The sequence below is a fragment of the Phoenix dactylifera genome, chromosome 3, assembly GCF_009389715.1.
Source record: "Phoenix dactylifera cultivar Barhee BC4 chromosome 3, palm_55x_up_171113_PBpolish2nd_filt_p, whole genome shotgun sequence".
NCBI lineage: Eukaryota > Viridiplantae > Streptophyta > Magnoliopsida > Arecales > Arecaceae > Phoenix > Phoenix dactylifera.
This window is the reverse complement of record NC_052394.1, coordinates 21,607,408-21,628,305: the sequence shown is the minus strand read 5'-3', so window position 1 is coordinate 21,628,305 and position 20,898 is coordinate 21,607,408. Positions and strand designations below refer to the sequence as shown.

The 20,898-nt window shown below is 39.0% G+C and overlaps 2 protein-coding genes across 4 annotated transcripts; one reads left to right on the top strand and one right to left on the bottom strand.

Annotated features, from left to right (window-relative positions):
* The first annotated feature begins 574 nt into the window (after positions 1-574).
* On the top strand, positions 575-15,633 carry LOC103702851. 3 transcript variants are annotated; one of them, XM_008785440.4, is made up of 14 exons: positions 575-737; positions 1,315-1,414; positions 1,612-1,739; positions 1,839-1,995; positions 2,081-2,193; positions 4,589-4,672; positions 4,848-4,896; positions 5,018-5,109; positions 7,985-8,114; positions 8,250-8,329; positions 8,434-10,028; positions 12,764-12,880; positions 13,129-13,872; positions 15,345-15,633. In XM_008785440.4, coding segments are annotated over exons 1-13 (3,204 nt in total). In that variant the 5' UTR covers positions 575-735; the 3' UTR covers positions 13,686-13,872; positions 15,345-15,633. The 3 variants fall into 3 exon arrangements, with proteins under 3 accessions (XP_008783662.2, XP_008783663.2, XP_038980920.1); XM_008785441.3 differs by lacking the exon at positions 575-737 and having other exon boundaries at positions 1,564-1,739; XM_039124992.1 differs by lacking the exon at positions 575-737 and having other exon boundaries at positions 1,510-1,739.
* A 1,595-nt stretch (positions 15,634-17,228) lies between these two features.
* Positions 17,229-20,562, bottom strand: LOC103702917. Its single transcript, XM_017841732.3, has 3 exons — positions 19,860-20,562; positions 19,586-19,729; positions 17,229-19,504 (listed from the first exon to the last, which is right to left on the bottom strand). The coding sequence occupies exons 1-3, from the start codon at positions 20,178-20,180 to the stop codon at positions 18,071-18,073; spliced, it is 1,899 nt and encodes a 632-aa protein (XP_017697221.3). The 5' UTR covers positions 20,181-20,562; the 3' UTR covers positions 17,229-18,070.
* Between the last annotated feature and the right edge of the window lie 336 nt (positions 20,563-20,898).

The window sequence follows — 20,898 nt, the reverse complement described above, 5'->3', positions numbered from 1 at the left end:
AAGAATATTTTAATTATTTTAATTTAAAATGGTTAATTTTTTAATCATGTTAAATGGCTATATATATATATATATATGTAAAAATAAGAATAAAGAAGAATAAAATAGTAAAATAAGTATTTGATGAGGGTGTATATATAAATATTATTTTAGAAAGGATATTTATATAAAATTTGATATTTAAAAGGTATCAATGTAATTTTATTTTTTTTCCGAGCTGATTGGACACCAATTTCCAGAACATTCTCGGGCCTTACCGGAGCAAAACGAGACCATGAAACCTTTTTGCCAGGGCCGAAATAAAGCTTGGCACAAAGAATTATTGTATCCACGTGTCGTTCGCGTGAGATTTGCTACCCAACTCCCCACTTCCACATGGGCTTTCCCTTTTTGGGCCGCAAATTCTCCCGTTTCTCTTTCTCGTTTCACGCGGAAAACGAACCGCCCTTGGTGGAACGCGTCGGCCGACTGGGGGCAGAATCGGAAATCCGATTTTTCTAATGGCACGTCCCGTAGTTTATTGTGAGCACGAGGGCAGTTGTCTGTGGGGCGATTATTTAAATCGAAAGCGACTAATACAGCAGCAGCGACAAAAACGATCCAGGGGAGAAGAGGGTTTGGTTCGTTCTCGACCCCTGGTTCCTTCCCGTTTCTCGCCGAGCGCTTTCTCACCTCCTTCCTTGCCCCTTTCCTCCCCTCCGATTCTAGCTTGCCCTCGCGATCCCCTTCCCCCCAATGTGAGTCTCCATCTTTCCCTGCTTTGGTGATTGTTTCTTCGATTTTATTTCGATTCTTTATGGTAATTTCGTTATCCGTTTATTTTCTTGATCTTTCTTGATCCATGAAAAATTGTAGATTTTGGGGTGCGTTTGATGTGATTTTTCTCCAACTATCTCTGTTTCTTGGATCTGGATTTGAGATGATTTTTGCTTGCGGATCTTGGAACTTTTCGTTTCTTTGAATTCATGCCATGGAAAATTTTATGGCGATCGTTAGATTTCGGTGCATGCAAGAGAACTACTGTGGGTTTTGATTGTTGTTTTAGAATTTAAGTTTGGATTTTTAGATATTCTAGGAGATGAAGAGTTGGGGGAATTGGGGAAGAAAAATAGGGCTTTTTAGGGTTTGTATTTGGAGGGGCGGGGGGGAGGGAGTATCTTGGGCTAATCCTGCTACTCTTGGTTTCTGAGGTCACGATCTTGATGGGGATTTAGTTCTAGATTGGATTTGGAGACTAGTTTGGTGACCTGTGAGTGATTTTTTTTTAATATTTTGTTTTCTTGACTCAATCTTAATGCTTAACCATGTCTCAAGGACGACCATGAGTGACGATGGAGAGAGGATGTGCCCTTTGTGCGCTGAGGAGATGGACCTGACTGACCAACAGTTGAAACCATGCAAATGTGGTTACGAGGTATGAGTGCCTTGCGCTATGAGAACAGTAATCAGGCACTGTGTCCTTTTAGCTTTGTATTGATATTGTTTTATATTTGTTTTGCTTGTCAAAAGCTCACTTTTGTATCTAGCGAGGACGCATGAATTCTTGGTCCATACTATTTGTAGGGATTCTGGGGTTGGAAACCTCTGATTTGATTGCTGCAATGTTTATAGATTTGTGTTTGGTGTTGGCATCATATAATGGATATGGCTGAGAAGGAAGAAACAGAAGGGCGATGCCCAGCATGCCGAACACCATATGACAAAGAAAGAATTGTTGGAATGGCTGCCAATTGTGAAAGGTTTCTATCTTCCTATATTATTATTTCTGTTCTTTTTATCAATATGCATGCTGTCATGATTGTAACGAGAGTTTATCTGATATTTTTCTTTTGGGACAGGGTGGTGGCTGAGATTAATGCTGAGAAGAAACAAAAGTCTCAAAAGGCAAAGCCTAAAGCATCAGGAGAAGCTAGGAAGCATCTTAGCAGTGTTAGAGTGATACAACGGAACCTTGTGTACATAATTGGGCTACCTTCTAATTTATGTGATGAAAGTGTGCGTAAGATCTTCACAATAAGCTCTTTTTATAAATGATAACCTAGGTCTCTCATCTTTGCAAAGCTTACTTCTGGTGCTTCAGATACTTGAGCGCAGGGAATACTTTGGTCAGTATGGGAAAATTTTAAAAGTATCAATTTCTCGCCTAACTGGTGCTGCAGCCCAGCAAGCATCAAATAACAACACATTTAGTGTGTAAGTTTTTTTGTTGCAATTGTTTCACATGTCATCTTCTAGATTCTTAATACATATTACATGCACTAGCATCAATATTTCTGGCTTCCTCACCACCACCCACTCACCTGCCCATCCATTTTTTTTCAAAAAAAGAGAACAGATAGAAAAATTTTATGCAATAAATTATTGGTTCAGTTTTTAGGTTGCAATCATATTTTTCTCTAGGGTCTGGTTTTTTAGTTATTTCTCATTTAACCAATTATCCAATCAGAAATTTCTATATCTTGGAAAGTATATCTCACTGCCATTTCTCCATTTGTCTTATCAGGCATTACTTGGAAAAAAATATATATTCAGTATGTAGCTTATTCAAATTTCAAACTCCTTGACTGACGTAATTTATAAGTTTCTTGGATTTTTTAGTGGATTTTGTTGGTCATACATCTCTTTACTTCCCAAGATATGTCAATCGAGGGTGCCAGCGCATATATGTTTTGTAATTATCTGTGAAATTTTAGCCCTATGTAAAAGTAGAGCACATATGTGTATGCTCTTTAGGTACATGATATTCTTTTACTTTGATGAGCAGAAACAAATAAGAATGTTTGTGTAGTTTTAAAGACGGATTGGTATATATGCTCATATTGTTTGATGCATCTGATGTCGCTCTACTTACCTCTCAGTTTTTATGGCGTGTTAGTATCTACAGACTGAGCATGCACCTTTTTTTCCTCCTTTTGTAGGGAAGCTATAAGCTCCACTTGGCCATGTTTTCTTAATCTCTTTTGACCACGTTTCCTTTATTTCCGATTTAGTATTCAATAATTTTAAATAGATATATAGAGCATAGTTAAATGATTTTCTAAATTTAGAAGGTTTTTCTGTAGAATTGCATGGAATTCTTTATGGTCGACAATGCATTCTCACCTGTTTATGTTAGACAGGCTTGTTTCTATAGTGGCGTAATTATATGGGTCAACCCGTGAACATGTTGGTCTGTAACCATGAATGGTAGATATATAACATAATAACCATGACTAGCCAAAGGACATTTATAATTAACAAATCGATATAGGTGTGTTATAATAAATCATATGCGGGTACATGGGGCCCATCCTTATTGGACTATCAAGCAAATCTTGAAAAGCTCACCAAACGTGTAATTGTTGAGTAAAGTTATATATGTTTGCCAAATCTTTAACCCTTTAACATTTGTCTGGGAAGGCCTCCCAAGCTGTGACAAATACAGTGATTGACTCGATAGTTTAATAGTTGTTTCTCATTAAGGATGAGAGAGTGAAGTGTTTTTACTAATGATAACTAGGATAATGTGAGCACAATACCTGCATAGTGTAAACTTCCCCTCTGTATATTGTCTCTTTTGCTGAAATCTCAGAGTGCTGAATTAAGAATGGCAGGAGCTGCAGGAAACAAGCATTACATTTCAATGAGCCTGTAAGTTCCAATTCATTTAATTGCAAGAATGATACCTATTGGGCTCAATGAGGAAGGAGCGGAGTTGCATCTTTAAGGAGGATTCATATACTAACGATGTTTTTGGATATCCCTTGATTGAGAGTCCTATTTATAATTTGGCTAATGACATGTCATTTGTCTCTCTCGGTGTTCTTTTTGTTGTTGGCTTTAGGCAGATCAAAAGGAAATGCATATCTAATGAAGTATGTAGGCATACTGCGAAATCTTGCTTTTTGCTAGGAAATCTGAAACTACTGGGTTCTTATTGGGATTTTCTTCGATGGAGAAAGGACTTCAGTTTCTTCCTTTGTGGCGACCAAGTTGACTGCTGAAAAAGTGTTGGGTCGGTTTATCATGTGCATGATCGAAGGGCAGATATGTTTGCGAGGAAAGTTGCATGAATGAGGGTAATCTGAATCAACCTTAATGATCTAGTAGTGGAAGTTGATTCAGGTTAATGGAGTAGGTATCAGATGTTGCAGAAAGTTGCAAAGGACGATGTAAATAGGTTTTTAAGTATTGAGAAGTGTTAAGATGTTGTGAACATCTAAAAATAGCAGTATAAGAACATAAACTATTATCCTAAACTATAGAAGGTGACTAAAGACATCAGAAGAATTAGGAATAGGTACATACAGAAACTATGGTGAAGACTATTTTAATAAGTAGATGTCCTCATTGTAAAGTTTGAATGTGACCTCAACCTGAAGAAGCTGTCCTTAAAAAAACAACTGTAGCAAACTAGGGACTAAATAGTTCTTGCTTTATATGCCATAAACCATTTAAACTGATGTTGCTCAGAACTAATGCTCTTATGTAGAGCTTGAAAAATTAAAAAGAGGACCCAATGCAGTTGCTTTGTTTGGTCTCCTGAAATAGAGTATTGATGTCTTTCACTAGTTTGGACTGTTTAAGTATGAGTTTGTGACTGGATCAGGTACATAACATATGCTAGAGAGGAGGAAGCCATTCGGTGTATTCAAGCTGTGCACAATTTTGTTTTGGAAGGTAAATCTTTGAGGTAAGCATATGATGTTCCTTCTTATTAGCTACATCATTGTGTTTTTTATTCATGTATTCATGCTGTGCACAATTAAGGTAAATCTTTGAGGTAATCATGTGATGTACCTTCTTATTTGCTAGACCATTGCATTGTTATTCTATCATTTCTGTGACACTGGAGTTTACAATTGCAGAGCTTGCTTTGGTACTACGAAGTATTGCCATGCTTGGTTGAGAAATATGGTATGAAAAGTAGTTTGTTTGGACACTGCTGCATTGCTATATCGATTTTAATATTAACCATCTAGTAATCCTGGATTTTATCTTCCTTCAATTCACTTTGAGTAGTTGTTGACTAATCCAGGCTTGCAACAATTCAGATTGTCTATATTTGCATGACATTGGTAGCCAAGAGGATAGCTTCACTAAGGATGAGATAATTTCAGCTTATACAAGGTATTTTTATTGTAATTTCTTTGTCTCGCACTTCACAATTTCTTTAGTCGATACAAGTAGGATCAATTACCCATCTATCTCTATGTGGATACATGTTATGTATAGTTTGAATCTTAAAGTCCAGATATACTGTTGTGGATAATCCTTGAGTCAATAATGTAGTCAACTTGAAGATGCTTGGAGGTTTGACTTTGTTCTTAGCTTTCCTCTCAATTGCTATGACACATATTTACTCTATCTTTGCCATATTTAGTTTGTTTGATGGTTTTGTTAAGCAATATATAGTTTAAGTTGTTCATTAGAAAATGAAAAATCAGCATGAGCATCATCTGTTGTATGGCAAGCATTTTCTTGTGCATTCTTTGTCACTGCTTTAATAGCTATCCTGTGCTAATGTGATGATTTTTTTTTATTGCAATTAATCATGAGTCATTGCAGCTATATCTATTCTCTTTATGGATGCATGTGCTGGACAGAGATCGAACCTCAAGCTGGCTCTGTTTGGTTCGGGAACAGCTATATCCAGTTTAAGAGGAATAATGGAAAACTCAGGGCCAAAAATGAGGATAAACCAGATTTAAACTATTCTACTCTTTCGCTAAACTTTTATCTGGGTTGAGTGGAACATGTGGGGAAAAAGTCTTTCTAGACTGTCTTGCCTCTGAAACTTTATTCTAGAGCATAAGTGAATAACGAGGGTTATTCCGGTTTTATTTTGCACTATCCCAAATTTAGCAGGGTTTTTGAGTGGATATATTTTGTCTTGCATAAACCTGATGTTGAATATGGACTGATCTTGAAAATGATTGAGAATTTACACTTTACATTCCTTGATTCATGTTTCATTCATCTATTGCATACATCTATAACATCTCTGCATTAGTCATTTGATGTTATCATCTATCAATACATGAGGATTTTTTTTAGAAAAGATGAATGAGAGCATTCTTCATGTGACAAGCAATTCCTTATGCATGTTTATCTATATACTTTTATGGTAATTTAATCAACACCAACAATTGTGAGGCCCCAAATTTCCAAGCTCAGGGAGATTGATGTGGAGCTAGCACTATACTACCGTACCCTATCTTATGTTGATAGTTGTCCTCCAAGCTATCTTACATTTATTCTGACCATATGTTTATGTATACTGGAAGGTTATTGAATCAGAGCTGCCTTATTTCATTCAAACAATTTCTGCTGCACATGTGAAGTCGACTTTGGTCCATTTTCCCAGGTTTTTTTTGTCGGCTGGTTACTATCATGATGCACTTACAGATAACAGAATTATGTTGACATGGGAATTCTTCTATCATATGATGAGGAGGGAAGTTTGTGCAGATGAATCCTCACTTGTTGTCGCTTACCTGCCAACTAAGTATTCACATAACAAGATATCCATTTATGCTGTAGGAATAAATGCCATAAGTACTGTACTTCATGTGACTTGCTCGAAATCTTGGTAGAATCATTAATAGCATGCAGGCACTGCACATTGTATCGACTTCTGCATTTTCTGGGTGTTTATGATTTGAAAACATGCTGGGATAACATTATAGCGAAGATGGTGTTGTGCATGGTATACCAAATATAGTGGTCTTCAAGTGTTCAAATTTTGCTTTTTAGGTAATTCAGTTATAATAATTTTGATGTATTGATTTGAGCTGTCTTACAAATTGAAAAGAACTAAAAGCTTGACACATATGTGGTTCGGGAGTTCAGATAACTTATGGAAGCAGGTTGATTGCATGCATGGGGAAACAGGTTTCTTAAAATAATTTAATAAGAAAAAATTTAGGAAGCTGATGGAAGGATGAGTTTCTGACTAGCTTGGGAAGTTGGTGCACCGCATTAAAAGGAGGATTCTTGCTACTAAATTATGTAATATATTAAATCAGTTGATTCCAGTAAGTTTTAAGTGGTTTGAGTTGGGAAAAGATCCTATGGAAGGGTAATAGGAAAAAATCCTGTGCAAGGATAATGTCAACTATGATTTGGGTGGTGAGATTAGATCAGATGGTTGCTGGTGCATGTGCATGTTGATCCCAGTATGTTTGATGGTGTGATTTGAGCCAAACAAATCCTGTTAGGAACACTAAGCTTGATGCTTTGCATTAGCAGGCTGAATTTTCCAGTCATATTGGTGTCATATTCCTTGCACTAATGATGCATGAGATTTATTTATTTTATTTATTTTGTTCCTTTTTTTGGGCGGGGTCGGGGGTGGGGGGCATTGCTGTTTCTAGTGGTGGTGAAGGTAATAGAGTAGGTGGAATTGGAGGGTTCGGCTTTCCTGTCTCCTCATAGATGGAAATGTGGGTTGCTGATGTGGCATCATCATGTCTTTGAATGATTTCACTGTCTGTTATATAGGATGATATGGAATGATGCTGAATACACTCTTATGAAAACATATTGATTCTAGTTGAGACTGCAAATATCAAGAGGAGGGTCTGATAATCAAATGCAGCTTCATTGTTATTTAACTTTCTGTTCTTGTTGGATAGTTGAGTTGTTTGATTCACACACAAATTTCATGTGGTAACTGCAGTTGCAAGAGAAGAGCACATCTGACGTTATCATGTAACATGCATGTGATCACTTCTAAAATCAATAAGAAGACAGCAAGTCCTACTAATTGAAAGCATTACATGGATTAACAGTTTGGAGTTTCATATCTATTTGTCCTTAGTTTCTAGGCATGCTTTCAGTTCATCTTATAATAGATGACAATGTTTACTTTGGCATTTGGCTGCAGCATTTTTTACAAATATTATTTTGTCTTAGCATAAACATATTATCTGATCAAGCTACTGTTCTTGCCTTATTTTTGCCTAATTCTATGGTTTGATTATCATCTGATATGGCTCAATAGGAGTAGGGTCCCGCAAATTGCTTCAAATAATTCACAACGACGCTTGGGGAATGTGTTGCCGCCTCCAGTAGATGATTTCTCTAGCAGTGGGACAGTTACAGGCAAACAAGCAATCAAGAGTGTCTCAAATGTATATCCTTTATCAAACTTTTGCATTCGAGGTTGCATTGTAGTACTATTTCTTTTGATCCACATTGGTGCTGGTTATGTTTTCTATAGCTCTGCTTTGATTTTCTTATGTTAATCGAACTATTTGTTTGTACAGAATGCTCCAAGCCATGCCAAAGGTTCTCCTCCTAACAGTAGTGCTGGAAAGCCTACTATTTTACCTGCTGCTGCTTCATGGTATGTTGTTTTCTATTCTTCTTCTTCTCCTTCTTCTTCTTCGTCGTCTACTTCTTTTTTATCTTGTCAAAAGACGGTACTGCTAAAATTATGACATGTTGCAGGGGACTTCGCAGTTCATATTGCCGGTCTCCAGCTGTAAGTACAGCATGCTCACAAACACCTGTTAAACAGAAAGTAGAAATGTTAAACAGTACATCCTTGCTTTCATCATCGACTGCAAGCACAAAAGAGTCTTCTGCGTGGCATGATGATGTAGTTACAACAGTGAAGATTCCAGAAAGAAGGCATGTAATGCCTATGAATGGCATATCTAGATCCTCGGAACCATCAAAATCTGGTTCTGTGAAGGAGTGCCGAACAGTGATGTCATCAGAAGGTCTTACAGATGCAGATTGTGCTTCTGTACCTTCTGCATGGAATGATGATATGATTGTAACGTCTAAGAAATCGGAGCCTTTCAAATCTGTTAATGTGGAGGAGTTCCGGACATCTGGGTCAGATTTGTCGCCTGATGATGTACTGGATGCACCTCGTACTTCTCAAAAATATGGTAGCTGCTTATCTAGACTTCTGGCACCGGCAGCTGAAGACAAGGGAAGAGGCACCACTCTTGCTGGGAGCTACACAGAGTCAATGAACGACCCTATTCCTAAAGGTACTGATGGGCGATCTTCTAGTGCTGATAAAACTGCTAAAGGTAGCATAACTGTGAATGGTAACATAGAGAGTTTATGTTTGGGCTTGTCTTCTGTTAATATTGATAACCATCTTGAGCATGGTCGGTCAAACATGGACAAGCATCAGACTTCAAAGTCTGATCTATCTTCAAGCCCTCAACAATGTCAACCTAAACATGAGGTTGAACATTTATCTTCAGAGCCACCGAGCAGAGCCTCGGTCCTGCCTGATGCATGTATTGCAAATGAATTATCTGATTGGGATCTGGATCCGCAAAAGCAAGGTTTGACATCTCCAGGAATCGAGAAGGAAGATGATGATAATAATCAGCCATCATGTTCACCTTATCTACATCATTCTCACAGTAGTGCAAATCAATGTAGTTATAGTTCTCAGAATAATGGCGTTGCAATCAAGCACTCGACATATATTGGTGATAGTAAAACTATGGTGACAAAGGCAGACATGGCCTCATTTACATCAAGAGAAAATAAATCTGCACTATACAATGGACACAAAGAGGATGAGCTAAGCTGTTTCTCTAATAGTGGTAAGGTTTTTGAAAGTCCCGAGATGAACTGCTCTGAAGAAAGGATAAAATGTTTAGGAAAAAATGATGATGCAGCTACTTCTGACAAAACAGCAAGTGTAGATATGGGAGAGAGCAGCATCATTTCGGATATATTGTCACTAGATTTTGATCCATGGGATGACTCATCCTCAGCAAATAATTTTTCTAAGCTGCTAGCTGAAACTGAAAAGCAGGACAGGTCATTGAAATTATCGAGTTCATGGAGATCTCTTAATAGCAATCAATCCAGATTTTCATTTGCAAGGCAAGAAAGTCAAGCAGGTGGTCTAGAGGCTTCTCTTAGAGACAGTGGTAATGCACAGAAATTATGCTCATCTTTGCAGGATTCTTTTGGAGATGGTTCCCAACATGGGTTTCAATTCAATAATTTTGAGGGTCCCAATGCTGTCTTCAACAGCAATCTAGCTATTTCCTCTGATAGATTTGGTGAGTTTTTGATGTTAATTTCAAAAAGGGAGATTTATTATATGTTGAACTAATATTTACTTGTCAACTGTCTAGTCATTCTGACCTTCTTGCCACCTGCTGTTTGCCTTGCTTCCTTTTCTTTTATTTTTTATGGTATTGCGTGCTTAATTTCTTTTTCACACGTGATTCTATATTTTTGTTTTGATATTTTTAACACATTATGATTACTGGACTGTTCACTAATGGTGGCACGCATGATATGTTGCATCCAAACCAGTTTGCGGTTTCTAATGTGCTGATAATTGTTGGTTCTAGAGACTTTCCATGTGATCTTTATTTTTCTTACTTTTTGGTCCTAATATATGTAGGCAAGTGGTAGTTGTATTTTTAAGCAGCTTTAAATTGAGACTAGGCATGGAACATGAGAGATATTTGCTTATTCATAGTTATAATTTTTTCAATACCTTGATTTGGATCATTAAGAAAACAAGTTATGGGCCCAATTATATCATCAAATGCATTGCCAAACAAAACTGAAGGATAAAAGTTATTATGGGGATAATACAGTAGCACTCAGCAACTCATTTATTGGGTCCCGTGTGCTTCTTTAGTTAGATCAATTTTATTGCTAGTGCAAACTATAAGCAGCATGATATCTAGCATTCCTCCATGAAATCTCCTCCCCCCTCCTGCACAGCACTCCCCTTCCATTCTCACTTTGGGCAACCAAGTGATGTCTGTCATCGTTCAGCCCTCCTCTTTTGAGCTTCTCATTTTGTCATGATGCTTGCTTTATAGCTTTATACTTAACCTCATTTCCCTCTTAGTTAAACTGCAAACCAATTATCTTGTGCCATTTTTTTAATGCATGGGGCCTCAGGTTGATGATGTCATTTATTTCAAGTCCCCTGCTTTTCAATCTTTTGTCATTTGCTTCTTCTTTCTGTTTGGACCCAATTCATTTTTGTGATCGTATTGTAACTAGCAACAAGAAGTTAATTTAACTTGATGAAATGTCTTTGCATGGGTTGGGGGGATAGTCTTTCCATCTCACATGTGTATTGTGGAATTTGAAATTTTTGAGTTCAACTTTTTCTGGCTTGGTTTAATGATTGTTTTCTCTTTTAGGCCCAAGTCTGGACACATACTTTCAGCTCACAACAGCCAAAACGTTTGAATGAGTCTGATCTTTAGCTTGTTTCAGAGATTATCCTGAATGTCTGTTTATTGGTCTGAGGTCTACCATTTGGACAGGGGCGGCCCAATGCATTTGGGGGCTTAAGGCGAACTCACTAAGGAAGGCCTTTTATTTTTGAAAAATAATGAATTTTTTTTAATAAATGCAAAATACTTTAGGAACCATCTATTTACCAACCATTTGAAGTTACTTGGAAGGGTAGAAACTTATTTTTCTGATAAAAGCTTATGCTGTCACTAGTGTTGGCGCCATCCTCACTTCACACCTCAACTCCCACATACAGGCACAAAACAGAAAAATAACAGCAGCAGCAAGGATGACAATCTTCAATTAATAAGCTATCAGAGAAAATATATACCTTATCCTCTGCAAGCAGAGGAAGATGTAGAAGAATTTCAAGTGGCTTTGTATCTGCCACCATCACAACAAACTCGGAGATGCCCCTGTTCAGAGTCTTCGTCACTGTACAGTCAAAGAATTAAAACCCAAATATAGATGTTCAACCCATTTATTTTTCTATGAATAAACTTTCCCAACGGCTACCCACCTCTCCGAGCTCTCTCTCTCTCTCTCTCTCTCTCTCTCTCTCTCTCTCTCTCTCTCGGGAGAACGAGTATTAAAATGCCTCACATGGGCTCTCCAAAGCAAAAAAATATTTCCGAACAAAACCATCAAGAAAGCTAAAGCTCGAACGATCTGAGGCTCTGAGCTATACTCAGAACACATCAGCTTTCCATTTTCCAACGAGACCAGATCTAAATCGACAGAGAGATGTTCCGTTTCCAATATGTATTAGGATTAGGGTTTTAGGATTTATGGTATAGAGTGGACCCACGACGAAGGCGAATAGTGCGGTGAAGCACAGAAGTAGAAGAGGAGGATGATGAGGTGAGGACTGAGGACTAGCTACGGTCGGCGGTACTTTTTGTAAGTTGTAACCCCAGTGGAAGGTGAAGATGGTGAAGCAGAACTGCAGAAGAGGAGGACGATGAGGGGGCAAGGAGCAGAGGAGGAAGATATAGGAGAGCTGAAGAGGTAGAGGTGTAGAGCCAGAGGTGTAGGCTTATAGCTTTTCACCATGGGCGATGGGATTGGGACGGGCGAACGGCAACTCCGGACTCACCCTCTAACCCTGATTTTCCCACGTCTTGTTGAGGTAGCCGTTGCTCTGCGACTGTGATTCACTCACTGTAGAGTGTAGATACGAGTTTGGGTGGGGGCCTTCCATTGGGCCGGGGCCTTAGGCAACCGCCCAGGTCACCGCGGTCGCCTAAGGCTTGGGCCGGCCCTGTTTGGACCATCTTGTGCTTAGATTTGAATTTTCTATACTACAGTGAAGCTAACCCTTTTATAACTCTATCTTATACTTGTTAATGTTTTTACGATACCTTGACCCCCTTTGATATGTGGATGGTTTTATGATACCTTGACTCATTTGATATGCGGATATTATCTTGCTTGATGGTTGTATCTTATCTTTGCATACGGATTTATGATATGTTGCTTTTTTAGTTATGCATTCTCTCTTAATGCACGTTATCCTCTTCCTTTGAAGGAGTTTCGAGGGCTAAAATAGCAGCACCACCTGGATTTTCGGCACCAAGTAGAGCTCCCCCTCCAGGCTTTTCATCACAAGATAGATTCAACCAAGCTTATGATTCAACATACTCTGGTTTGTTCACTTTCTAATAGAAATTGCTTTGGGGCATCCACTGGTGCACATGAAGGGTTTGTGCCAAGTGCCAACAATGCTGGCCTGGCGACTTAGCATTCAGGCACTGCACTCATCCCCTTGTTGCACATGGTAAAGGGGACTTCTAATGTGCATGAACTGGGTACCCCATAACATATTTTGCCTTGATTCTTTGTACTACTATTTTTCTTTTTTAATCTTTTTGTTTTTTTTTCCTCCCTCATCAGATAACCATCTGCTGGGTAGTCCTTCACTTGGAAATCAGTATCAAGCGCATTTAACTGGAAATCCAGATGACGTGGAATTCATTGATCCAGCAATACTTGCTGTGGGCAAAGGGCGAATGCCGCTTGGACTGAATAGTTCAGGGTTTAGTTCAAAATCTGATTTCCCTTCACAGTTTAGCCCTTCTGATGGTGATCCAAGGCTTCAGCTATTGATGCAGCAACCCATCTCTTCTCATCAAAATCTAAGAATACCAGATCATATTGGGGATAGATTCTTACCTTTAAATGATGCTTATATTACATCTCGTCTTTTAGCCCAAAACCATGGAAATCTGTCTCCGTTTGCACAGATGTCACTCCAACGACCCAGAAGCGCACACATTTCAAATGGCCAATGGGGTGGTTGGAATGATGTAAGAAATGGCAGTGAAATGGGCATGCCTGAGTTCTTGAGTAACGAGAGGTTTGGGCTAAATAACTACTATTCTGGCAATGGGGAACATAAGTTTCACATGCCAAGCTCAGGTGATCTGTATAACAGAGCATTTGGATTGTAATGCTGGTCTGATGCCGGGGGCAGCTTTCACCTGTCTTTCATGTATCCTAGTGCATCTCTAGCCATGGAAAATAGTTGGTTCTTCAGAGCAGATGATTTTACCTGGTTGTTGATTGACATTTCTGTCACTGAAACCTTGAATGAGCTTCATCAAAGAGTACATGAGATTTAGGCCTCTTTGGCAACAGGTATGAGTTTCATTTCATATGTTATATCCAAATGAGTTGTTCTAGTAAGCAACACTGGCTCCCTAAGAATGCAGCTGCATTCCTTGATGATTACTAGGACATAGGGACAGGTGGTATGATCCAGCAATTTATGGGTGGATAAGACATTTTGGGGAAATGATTTCCACCATAATGTTCTTAAGCATATCAATAGCATGCTGAGTGTTGTTTCCTATTATATCTTTTATATAATTCTTGTCAGTGGGCAGTTGAACGAGATCTTAGTTTTGCAGAATTTAAAATATAGAATTACCTCCCTAGTTTAACTCGAATCATAAGTAGTTGGCATAGCTTTTTTGTCTGCATTAAGATATATTGCATCTCTTTTTGATAAAAATTTTTCCTAGCAGATTGAATGGCTTTCTCAGTGACTGCATTAGAGGATTGCTATTTAGTTAATTGTTATTGGAAAAATGCTATATAGACCCACAAATTATATATATTCATGTCAGTGGGCAGTTGAAAGAGATCTTAGTTTTGCAGAATTTAAAATATAGAATTACCTTCCTAGTTTAACTCAAATGATAAATACTGTTGGCTGCATGGTTTAACGTACCGGCCCGAATTGGGTGGTACGGGGCGTGCTGTAACGTATCGGTTCTGTACCAGTATTCAGTATGAATGGCGTATCAAGTGTTGGTACGCCAAAAAAATTTTGTACCCTACTAATACTTTGCTTGTCTGCATTAAGATATATTGCATTGCTTTTTGATAAAATTTACTCCTAGCTGATAGAATGGCTTTCTAAGTGATTGCATTAGAGGATTGCTATTTAGCTAATTGTTGTTAAATAAATGCTATATAGACCCACAATTCCATTGCTTTGAAGTTACCATGGAATCCTATGGTGAAGTTTGTATCAGGTTTAGGGTTAGGGGTGTGTCTTGGGCATCAAGCAGTGTCAGGTCAGATGGGTCTTTGTCATTTTCTTATCATGGGCGTCTTGGTAATTCCCCTGTGCGCCCCTGTGTTTCTACTTACTAACTAGTCAACAAAAAGGGATGAAAAGCTTGGGACCTCAGGTTAGAGCGTATCCTTTTATGCTTAATGTATTTGCAATTATGGTTTGAATGTCATGCAACATAGATGTACATAAATGGCACTCTAGTTCAGCTGCAAGACTAGTAGGTAAATTTTTGAACCTCTATACAACCAAATAATTGGCAGCTGGTCAAAAAAATTCATAACTGTGTTTTAACTGTTTGCACTGTGTGTGCATGTGTTTCGAAGTAGGGTAGCTACTTGAAAAGGTTTGATGATTATGATTATGTTTATGGGGCAGGGTAGCTAGCTTATAGGAATCTTATTCACTTCCAGAATGAGCTTGGCTAATAAGAATCTTAGTTAGACCGTTGAAGGTTGTAAATAATTCCTGTATTTTCAATATTTGCTGAAGGGATATTTAGTCTGATGTCATTGTTGCAATCATGTAGGGACACTGTTCAGAGTAAAGTTTTGCAGTTCTTATGCTGGTAGTGTCCGCCAGAGGCAGTGTGGAAGGGTGTCAGTTTCAGTTGTGTGCTCGTATATTTGGTTTCCATTGGAGGCAGGCTCTGAAGAGGTTTTGTATTATAGATGCCATTTTGTTTCTTGTGAAGGCTGGGATGACATTCAATCTGAACAAATGAGACATGTCACAGCAAAGTGTACATAGTGTTTTTTTTATAATTAGTAAGTATAGACTATTTCGATATTTTTAATGAGATATTGATCTCTATCTAACTGCTTCACAACTGATCCTGATGTGCACCTACTGTTTCTCGAGCACAAGAGGTATTTGATCTTCAATGCAGTATCTTGTACTTCCCCGGAGGAAGTTCTGCAGGATGTGAGAGCGATGATGTCGCAATCGCATGCCAAAATGGACCATCTGCGAAATCTGATAAAATTGTGATTAAAGGATCTGTGCTAGGTAAGAGAAAGCAAGTTTTAATCAAGCAACCTCATGCTCAAAAGCGAGAGTTTTCTCTCAAGTTGGGTGAGCTCTGATGCTCGAGAACTACCTATGTTGAGTTTTTGTTAAATGGGACTGTTTTGTTTCTGGTTACGTGCATGTTTGCGGACCTCAAGTGGAGGTTTTTCTGTGTTCTTCGGTGGGCCTTGCGGTGTTGCTGCCAAAACTCAGGCGACATGGTTCCCTCATGGGCCGTAAAGGTCGTCTAGTGAAGGCAGTTTTTGCAAGTAAACAGTGATTCTGCCATGATGATTTGGGGGTTCCAAGATCGATCAGGCAAATGGTGGCTACCTAGGCGAAGGCGGAGGCTTGCCTTGGCTTGTGACTTATATTGTGCGCGAGAGCGAAAGCGAGCGACAGAGAGAGGGTAACCGTTGATCGATGCGTATCTTGATGGTTTCATCGAAAAATTTCTAAAATGATTGAAGTTAGTTCGGTATGTTTTATGTTGTAGATTGTAGGATAATCTATAAGATCTAAGAAAAACAAAGATGGATGCACGTTGTGAAAATTGCAATATCATAATAATCGAGTCAGCCCAAAAGGCTTGTACGGATGCCGGAGTGTTATGATTAATATGGAAAGGGAAACAGCAACGGTCATGTAGTTTAGTATCTCTAAGACTTAGGGATTAGATGAATCAAATTTTCAACCGAATGGGTAATTCATGAATACTGGGTACAGCAGCATCACTGCAACCCAATATCTCTTTGGTTCCTCCCTACACGAGTGAGGATGTAACTTGATTTAGAATCTAAAGGGCACTAATAGCTAATCCACTGCGTGAAGGATATTGTTTAGTTGATAAGACTGCTAAATATGGAGTGATCAAATAGAGACAACTCTAGAAGATCGAAGAGAGGATGTGACAAGGGGGTTTCGTTCAAATGCTTGTATAGGAACCGAGGAAGGGAAGGTGGGTGGTATTTGAATAATTCTCATAAAAGCCAGAAGCTAGAGTTTGTAACTTCTTCAAAATCACTTTCCTAGCATTTTTTTTCCCCTTACGATCTAACACTACTTGATTAGTTTTATTTACAAACATAATGATTAGTTTTAATTACCATATGGAAGCAGCTCTTGGTGAAGGAAAGATTAATCTAATTCTTTACCTTAGGCCTTAACCACATTATATAGATAGATACTATGAGATAGAAGTTGACTAAGGTTATCTAAATTACTTGTATAGACTAAAAATTATTCTCTTAAGAATGATTTTATAAACTATGTTATGCAATGAGACTTGGTGAACATGAAACCATTTTGTTCAGAAGAGCTCAAGCAAACAGCGAATGCAAACAAGCGTTTGCAAAATCTCGTGATAATTTATGGGATTCCTTCAAGGCGATTTATGGTCAAAGGATACTAATATATAGTCATCCACTCAAATCAGCACTTCTAAGTGTTACAATAATGTTGATTGTTGAAAGAAATCCTAGTGGGATATAGCTGACTTAATCAGAGTGGCTTTCATAAAGGAGGATGGGTTATGTAAGAAATTCTAGTTTTTTCTTTTTTTCAGATGAAGGCCTAAAAGTAGTAAATGCAACTTCAAAAAATGTATGATAACATTGCATATCAGGATGAACTATTCTGCATGGTACAAAAGAAAGATTGGATTGGAGGGGTGAATAATTCGTAAACAGGGAGAATTTAAAATTCGTTCAGAGGATCCAAAGTTTAGGGCTTCATTTGGATCTTCACTCCCTAATGTGAAAGATCTAGCCAGATAAGCTGCCAATCCATTAGGCAAGGGAAATAAGTAGGTATCATCCCCCCACCCTGCCCCTCCTCTAGTCCTCTCTGAGGAGGAAATGGTGTCACTTAATCTATGAATGTGTTTTTTCAAGAGAATTATTCTACTTCAGTATGAAAATAACTTGAATTTTCTGAGCGGCCCAAACTCTAAACGCCACCATCGACATTTTATTTTATAAACTTACGCAATTCACTTTTGACATGGTGCGGATGAATTTTGCTGGGCACATCAGAAGAAATCGAATAACCGAAACTGCTCGATCAAATTTTCCCATATTCTCTTTGTTATCAATATTTTCTTTAACATTACAGCATTTTATTGATTTTGTTGGAATTTGACTGTAAAAGTTAACATCGTATGCATGCAGTGCAATTACACAATCAGCGTATTGTTTGCCCATCAAAACATAACAAATTCATATTATATCCGTTTTCTATGGTCTAAGTTCACGTATAACAAGGAGCTGTGTAGTGGAACTCTATCTGCAGCTGCCGATGCAAAATGGCTTCTTCCACCACCCCCCTCTTAATTTCATTTTGAAGTTCTCTCAGTGGAAGAGCTGCGAGGAATTCCTTGATGTATTGTTTACAGGATGCCGTTCCTTCGCAGACCACCTCTTTAGATGAATTACCATCCTCATCCATTCCTTCACTATGTGGAATGCTTTCAGTGCGCTCATCAGAGTCTCTAGTTTGGGATTCTGAATCTGCATGCCGTCGGTAAACCACGCTCTCTTTGCTGAACTTCAAAATGTATGCTTGTTTGCAGCCTTCGAACAGCCTTTCGCCGAAGGTGTCGATCAAATAAATGGCATTGTCTTCTATTTTGAGAACAAAGAAATGGTCATTCCAACTTGCAACGTATATTCCCTCTCTAGATGCATCGCCGCGGACGAGCTCCTTCCATACGGTGTCAAAGGACACGGCCCCTTGCAGGAATTGAAGACTGTCGGGCATGTCGTCGAGGCTGAAAAATCCTACATAGGACAGCTTCTTGACTTCTGACAGTGGCCGTATTTTTGCTGCTAATACAGTATCGAGGTCGAAGTGATGGTCGGAGAATCTCCCCTTGTGGTTCTCATCCGCACAGAGTTTTCTCCATTCCAAGGATCCTTCACGTACCAGCTCGTCAAATTGGCATCGCAACGGCAGAGTTTTTGGATTGTTGTGCAACCAGTCAGCGATGACGACTGCAATAACTGTGCAGGCACTTCCACCTGCAGCTTTCTCGCTGCGCTGATCAATGGATGCAAGAAATATATCAGTTACAAGCTCCATCTGCCCATCTCTGCTTGCCACTCTCTTCTTCTGCCAATTTCCAACTTCAAACCGACCATCATCTTCAAATCCCAAAGGCTGTGGCTTCCCCTCAGGATGCACTTCAGTTTCTAGTGAAAGTGCCAAGAATTGGCTGATCGATCGGCGGCGCCGTTCGCTGTCGATGTCGTCGCCGCCATCTTCTCCGCATGCCTTGTTCAGGAGTGGTGCTCCTCTGTGGTAGTTTACTGCTTTGAAACTCACCTTCATCTTGTTCCATGAAAGGAGCCTGACAAGGGAAGGCTGCTGTTTGATCCTGTCAGGTGATCCCTGGAAATACCGATCTTTCTTATCCTTATGATCTTCAATCTTGCCATTGAATTGGTCAAAAAGGAGGATATTAGTCACTGATAGCTTCCGATAATTTAATTCATGCTCATCATCTGATGAGGTTTCTGCTTCAGAAAGATACTTTGATAGACTGCTGGTTGGATGTTGAATTCTGTTATTATAGTCTTGTGGAAATCCTGCGCATGAAAAAGGGCGTGGCAGACTAAAAGCTCGTGGCAGTCTTAATGCAGTGCTGCCGCCCTTTGTTTCGAGCTCAAGAAAATGCAATTCAACCTGAGCAAATTTGCATGAACGGATAAACAAAAATCATCGACTAATGTTATCGAATCTACAAGCTTTTGTTTGTGATATTACCTTCAGCAGGGCCTGAGCAGTGTGGCCTCTGATGTTGCAGATGATTGGAATTCCAACTCTTTTCTCCTTGTATGATGGGGCAAATTCAGCAATATCTATGTTTGTCTTGGCAACAACTTCCGCTTTTAAATCCTGATCATATTCCTGACCGATGACCAGATATAGAGTGTTAGAAAAATTGATTCATTTGGTTATCTCCGATCTGCCATGAAAATAAAACATTAAAAAAAAATTTCATCTCTATAGCAATCAAGCTCATAGATGATTTCCTTACTTGAACTTCCAGGTTGATGATCCAGCTTCTATAACTCCGAGAGTTCTTCCTCTTAAGCTTGCAGGTTTGGTCGAATCCTTCGTCCCAGCTTACAACGCCATCGGGATGGATTGGCTGTTTGGATGTGCAACTCTTTCTGAATGCTGTGGGCAAGAAACTAGATTTTCTTCCACTCCCTCTCCATTCCATCTGCACCACCAAGCTGCTCTTGCTCCAATCCTCTAATTTGTCCATGGGCAGACCTCCAATCTCATGGATGATTAGGTGCAGCTTTAAACTCAGGCTGGAAGGGGAAGCAGACCAGAATGTTGATGCCGGCATGGTATGCAAACAAGACTTTCTGTTTTGATGAGCAGGAAAAGTCTATACTCGTTGATATGCGTTCCTTGGTAGCGCCTGGTGATTTGGATGAAGCTTTTTCAGGTCAACTTGTTCCGTGTAAGCAAACTTAGGGATGAGATGCTTTGCTCGAATGGTTGACCTGTTCGGCCAAAGACCTTGCCCAGCTTCGTCCAAAATTCTTCTTCTTATTATTTTGTTGACTTTTCGCATGATATCATCCATTCCAGTGATGCATTCTCGATGTAAGCCGTTTATATGACGGCGCCATTTTATCAGAACGACCTTTTCCATGCAGGGATCCTTTCGTTGTACCTTGTCTTGTACGTTTGTAGGTCTGGGATGGCATACTTTTTTAAAGATCTCGTCGGTTTGATCTCTGACTTTTTCCCAAGTCTGACAACCCTATATTTTACACCATCTGTTTGAGAATCTTGGCTGAGCTCGTTGCATCTAACTATTTTGCTTTTACTGAAACCCACAGACTTATGAATTAAAGGATAGCTTTGTTTAGATGTAAGCAGTATGATCAGTAGGTGTTTTCGAGTTGTTTTCTGTTTTTTATATTTCTGTTCATATGCATTAATTATATGCTCAGCCATCAAAGTCCTACGGAGAGGAAGATGGAAAGCTGAAAGTAATATAAACTTCTCTGGCATGGGTGATGCATGCTATGGCACTAAGTTCTTGTTACTATTTT

Excerpts from the sequence above, each read along its gene's own strand:
- LOC103702917 (XM_017841732.3), bottom strand. The coding sequence starts at position 20,180 with ATGCCGGCATCAACATTCTGGTCTGCTTCCCCTTCCAGCCTGAGTTTA. Across the intron at positions 19,730-19,859 it reads TCATCAACCTGGAAGTTCAA|GAATATGATCAGGATTTAAA; the intron begins GTAAGGAAATCA and ends GTCATCGGTCAG. Across the intron at positions 19,505-19,585 it reads CTGCTCAGGCCCTGCTGAAG|GTTGAATTGCATTTTCTTGA; the intron begins GTAATATCACAA and ends AAATTTGCTCAG.
- LOC103702851 (XM_008785440.4), top strand. Across the intron at positions 1,740-1,838 it reads ATGGCTGCCAATTGTGAAAG|GGTGGTGGCTGAGATTAATG; the intron begins GTTTCTATCTTC and ends CTTTTGGGACAG. Across the intron at positions 4,673-4,847 it reads TTGGAAGGTAAATCTTTGAG|AGCTTGCTTTGGTACTACGA; the intron begins GTAAGCATATGA and ends TTACAATTGCAG.